Source organism: Triticum urartu, chromosome 7 (genome assembly GCF_003073215.2).
Source record: "Triticum urartu cultivar G1812 chromosome 7, Tu2.1, whole genome shotgun sequence".
Lineage (NCBI taxonomy): Eukaryota > Viridiplantae > Streptophyta > Magnoliopsida > Poales > Poaceae > Triticum > Triticum urartu.
The window spans coordinates 115,952,643-115,957,831 of record NC_053028.1 but is presented as its reverse complement, the minus strand read 5'-3'; the positions used below and the strand labels follow the sequence as shown (position 1 = coordinate 115,957,831).

The 5,189-nt window shown below is 41.7% G+C and overlaps 1 protein-coding gene across 1 annotated transcript; it reads right to left on the bottom strand.

The window, feature by feature from the left end:
- Positions 1 to 3,126: 3,126 nt before the first annotated feature.
- Positions 3,127 to 4,598, bottom strand: LOC125524870. The gene is made up of 2 exons (XM_048689903.1): positions 3,691 to 4,598; positions 3,127 to 3,553 (listed from the first exon to the last, which is right to left on the bottom strand). The coding sequence occupies exons 1-2, from the start codon at positions 4,091 to 4,093 to the stop codon at positions 3,480 to 3,482; spliced, it is 477 nt and encodes a 158-aa protein (XP_048545860.1). The 5' UTR covers positions 4,094 to 4,598; the 3' UTR covers positions 3,127 to 3,479.
- Positions 4,599 to 5,189: the final 591 nt, after the last annotated feature.

The window sequence follows — 5,189 nt, the reverse complement described above, 5'->3', positions numbered from 1 at the left end:
GATATCAGCTGAAATTTTTTGGGGTTTTCAAACCTTAAAATGTCTTATTTCTTAAATGAAAAATCCAATTAAAAATTCCGTTTTCACCATTAAATTCGTCACGACGAGGACTTCAAAACTAAACCCCATATCGATATGTTTCGATTGTATTTTTTTTGTGGTCAAAAAGTTGCCATGTCTATTGCACATAAATGTCATGACATGTTTTAACTACTTTTTCTTCTACGTTTAAAGTAAATTTTGACATGTTATAAAAAAGAAAATTAAGAAACTAAACTTGCCGTGGAGAATTACTAAAATTTGCCATGATCCATGAAATAATTTTGACATGGTTCATAATTAAAAAAGAAATCCATCATCAATTACTTTAAAAATGCATATTCAATGACTGAAATTTGCCATTAATGAGAAACTAAAATTGCTATGGTGACTTACTTAAATTTTCCATGATACATGCACTAAAATTTTCCATGGTTCATACAAAAATAATTTCTATGGTCAAAATACTAGAATTTCCATGATCTATAAACTTAATTTGCCATCATGAATTACTAAAAATTGCTATGAGCCACGAATTAAATTTGCCATGGTTAATTACTAAAAATATCCCCTGTCGATTAATAAAATTTACCGTGAAAAGTAGTTGAAATACAATGGTAGCTTTAAACCTAGAAGTAAAAAAAATAGATGAAAGTTATCATAGCAACTTTAGTGTAAACACTATGGCAACTTCAGTGTAACATCATGGCAAATTTAAGAGATAAAACATTTATTAGTGTGGAAAACTAAAAAGGTTTCGCTGATGTCATCTGTTTGATGTGGCAAAATGAATGGTAGTGAAGGTGTTTGGACCATGTTGTTTCGTGTCACACGTGTGTCACTTATCATTTGAGAATAAAAAGGTCCGTTACAACTGCAATGCTATCTGGCATGTAACTAACACAATCGAATTTTATTTTGTGAGGTTCTAACACATTCGGATAAATGATGAAAGGATTCTGACATGCAAAGAAAGGCCCGCTACAACTGCCATGCCATCGCAAGTAAAGAAAACAATTATGTTTGTATCCCGTTTCAACTGAAGCCTCAGTCAGACTGAACGTAATTCCTGTTATCTGTCTTTGTTGTAGCCCATTAATATATCCCTCTCTCTCTTTATAAAGCCCAGTAATTAAAGCAAAAGTTTGTTACACAAAACCTATCTTTTTTTTGTGAAAAACACAAAACCTATCGTTGCCACACTCGACTAACCCAAAAAAGGACTAATATCACTCTATTTTTAGGGGAATGTCACGCTATTAATAGGTGCATGATACTCACTAACAAAAAACCCTGAGGATAAACTCACATGTGCAAGGAAAAAATCTTACAAGATCCCACAAAGAAAGACTTATTCATATGGCCGACTGAATTATCTCATCCGCCGATTATATCATGGACCCTAATTATAATGGTTTTGATTTAAAGTTAACCTATCAAAATATTTTTGTCCTACAAAGAAAATTAAGAGTCCAGAAAAAAAAAAGGCACTGGTGAAATCATGGACGACATCAACAAAAGGAACATCTTTTATGCCTTTTCTTCCATCATGTCTCCACTTAGAACAAGTGTGTTCAACTAAAAAATAAATAAAGAAGAAGCGCGTTCATTCGTTCGACCGGCTCCATACTTTGCACATGACCACAAACTTAAAAGTTGTATACAATTTCATAATAAATCTATTGGCTGGAAGGCCATGTCGCAATTGGCACACATATTGCATGCATGCAATTACATCTCACTTAATATACATTTGCAAAAAAATCCTATACAATTACATAATCATATACAATTATTAATTTTTGTATGAATTAAGTGGCTGAGAATAATAAATTTTAATAAGTCACAGTACACCCCTTGGATATATCGACATGAATACACAAGCTACGAAGATCAGGCTAAGTGGATGTTTTACCCGTCACCGGCTCAACAAGACATATTTGATGATTTTTGTATTACCATTAACTTTCTAGCGATGATCGTGGCGACTCAGAAAATTCTTATTAGGCGGAAAAAAACTAAACCATTTTCTATCTAACAAATGAAAGAAGGTAGAAAAATTGTCATATTATGGACACTACATACTAAAAGGTTATATGAGCTACTGTTGCTTTAGATATATGGCGAAGCAACATAGATTCCTAGCATAAAACTACAACCATTTTCTATACAAAAATAATAAAATTGAGGTTGCAATATTTACTTGTTACGAACACTACATACGAAATTTGCTTTAGATATATGGTGTAATCACATATAAATTTCTTATCCTTCGGATAGAAACTACAACTATTTACTGTATAATAATACAAAATAAGAAACACAAATAGTTATCAATTTTCCTGATTTCAGACACCACGTACAGAAAGTATAAGAAATAGATAGATATTTTATATACAATTCAACCTACAAACAACACATGGAATTCAGAAATAGCAATTGCATCCACTCGATTACATATAGTATGTAGCAATGGAAAAAAAATTGTCGATGTAACATGCCAAGTTGGGCATGCATGTGTTACTTCTGCAAATAGAAAAGTATGATGAAGTGTATGCGATGTATTAACATGAATCGTTTTGGTAGCATAAAAGTAGTTCAACATGCATACTAGAGACGAATAGAAGCATAGATGATGTCATGTATGTGATAATAAGAGTTCAAAGCACAGATGATGTCATGTATGTGATAATATGCTTAGTGTTCCAAATAATACAACTTGATGCACACACCATGCATGGACATGATCATAAGATATACACGTTGTGTCCAGAGTTATGGAGCTGGAATTGTTTAGAAAATTTTGATGAGTGTACCCTGATAAAAACTTTGTTTGATGTGCGGGCCATAACACATATTTCAGATGTACGAACATTCATATGGAAAATAAAGGCCAGAGTTATGTACCATAAATGCTCAAAATCTAAGATGACGTTTATAAAAAGATGTAGGTAATGCTAGCAAATACGCAGGTTACTAACAGAAGAAAAAATAGATTAGAACTATCTCCATCCATAGATAGAATACTTTATCCTATAACATGTCTTACCAAAGTGCTGACATTTATATATCTGTATATAAATAATATTTTTTTCATCACCAACCACCTAGTAATACAATCATTAGTTGATCTGCATCAGTGCATGTTTATACAATAATAATGACCAAAGCTATGCGCAAAATGCCATATCAAAATCTAAAACGACAACTACGACAATACTATATAAATTTAGCCTCGCAAATGCATGGGTCGCCCTACTAGTTTACAGTAAATCATAAGATACCTTCATCCGGTTCTTGCAGATAGCGGTAAAACACACTGCGACTCGATCTCACAATTTCCATTGGAGCATGTCCGGACGCAAGGGCAAGAATCACGATCTCACAAAATTGAACATGCATGTGGCCGTTGCTCCGGTCCAGTCACGTCTTGTCCCAACTCATTCCGGATTACCCGGCGATGATGATGATGATCCACCTGCTGCCGCCTTGGGCGTCTCCGTGGTATTCCCTTCTGCACCGAACGGAAAATCAACAGGAAACTCAGCTCATACGCGGGCTGGCCTGGGCCGAAACAGACGACGGGCGAGGCATCAACCGTGCTTACGCGTGGGCGGCCAACCGTGTGAAATGCAACGGGAGCGTACGTACCGTGGTCCACGACGACGAGGCCCTTCCGGTGCCGCTCCATGACGGCGAGGATGTACTTGAAGGACTCCGTGTCGCAGGGGATGGTGAGCGCGCCGCCCACGTAAACGAACTCGAACTCCTCCTCCGCCTTCTCCAGCAGCCGCCGGAACACAGGGTTGCCCAGGTACGCCGTCGGCACCACGAACCGCCGCCGCTCCGCGCCCACGTACACCGCGCAGCACCCGCGCGGCACGCCCGCGGGGGCGCCCGGGGTCATCGGCCTGCCGTCGCCGTGCTCCTCCTCCTTCTCCGGCGCCGGCACCACCAGCGGCAACTTGCTGGCGCTGGCAGCATCCTCGTTCTGATGATGAGCATTGGCGTTGGGCTCGCCCGCCGTCCCGTGAGCATTACTCCCCCCTTCCATCAATCGGCGGCTAGACGGCTCGCACGGTCGCCACGATTACGGCCGGGCCGACCTAAACGAGCTAACATGGATCTGGTTGAATGATCGTAACCCGTAAGGAATTATTAACTCGCCTTGAACTGGGCGCGTGCAAGAGGATTTCGTTGGCCCCTATACACAAATAATACGCCCGCCGGCTCCTGTCTTTGATCCTAATAGCTTGAGGAATAGATGAATGCTCATCAAGTGGCAAGGATGTACCGACCAGAGGGCAGAGGAGGGGCAATGAGAGTTCATGTACGGCCACCATATTCACGCCATGCATGGTCTTCACTTGAGGAATAATGGTCGTGCAAGTTCTAAGGCGGATTCCTCTCCGTGCTGCGAGGAGACGCCAACCACTGGCCGAGGGGCGCATTGCATGACACCTAACTTAACTTAGAGCATTTCTAACTGATCCCCTATAACCAGATAAAGGAGTAAACATTCAGTTTTACTCCGCTAACCGCCACATAACCGATCTCTAATAACCATTACGGAAGGATAATTTATTCTCAATAGCGTATCCCGCCCCTATATTTGCTCAGCCGCTACTGCTTGGAGGAAAAAGTCTCCTCCCCTCTACTGCCTCACTCACCCCACTCCCGCGCCGCATCTATGTCTGTGCCATCCTTCTCACCCCCCCCCCTGCCGGCCACCACACACCACCGTGGACGCTCTACAGGCTCCGCTGCAGTCCTTGACCACCCTCCCGCCCCGTCTCTCGCGTAGAACCGGTAGATCTGCGGCTGATGCTGCCGCCGTCGGATTTGACACATCCGGCTGCCGGCGAATGCGACTTTGTCATGGATTAGCCGAGTACCAGACCGCACAACGCCGGCAACGCCTCCATGCCGCATGTAGGTATTAACTGCACCTCTGGCTGCTCGGATCTCACTCATCGGCGGTTCACCGGCAAAGACACGTCCAGCCGTCGCCCGGGCTCGGCACTGGCCCAGCGGCTCGTTCGTTCCCCATTGCCGGTCATAAAGTGCGACGACTGCCTGCGGCGGGTGGTGCGCCAAGTTTCCATCATGCCGGAACATTTCGGATGGTTGTTCTTCAAGTTCAAAAAAGA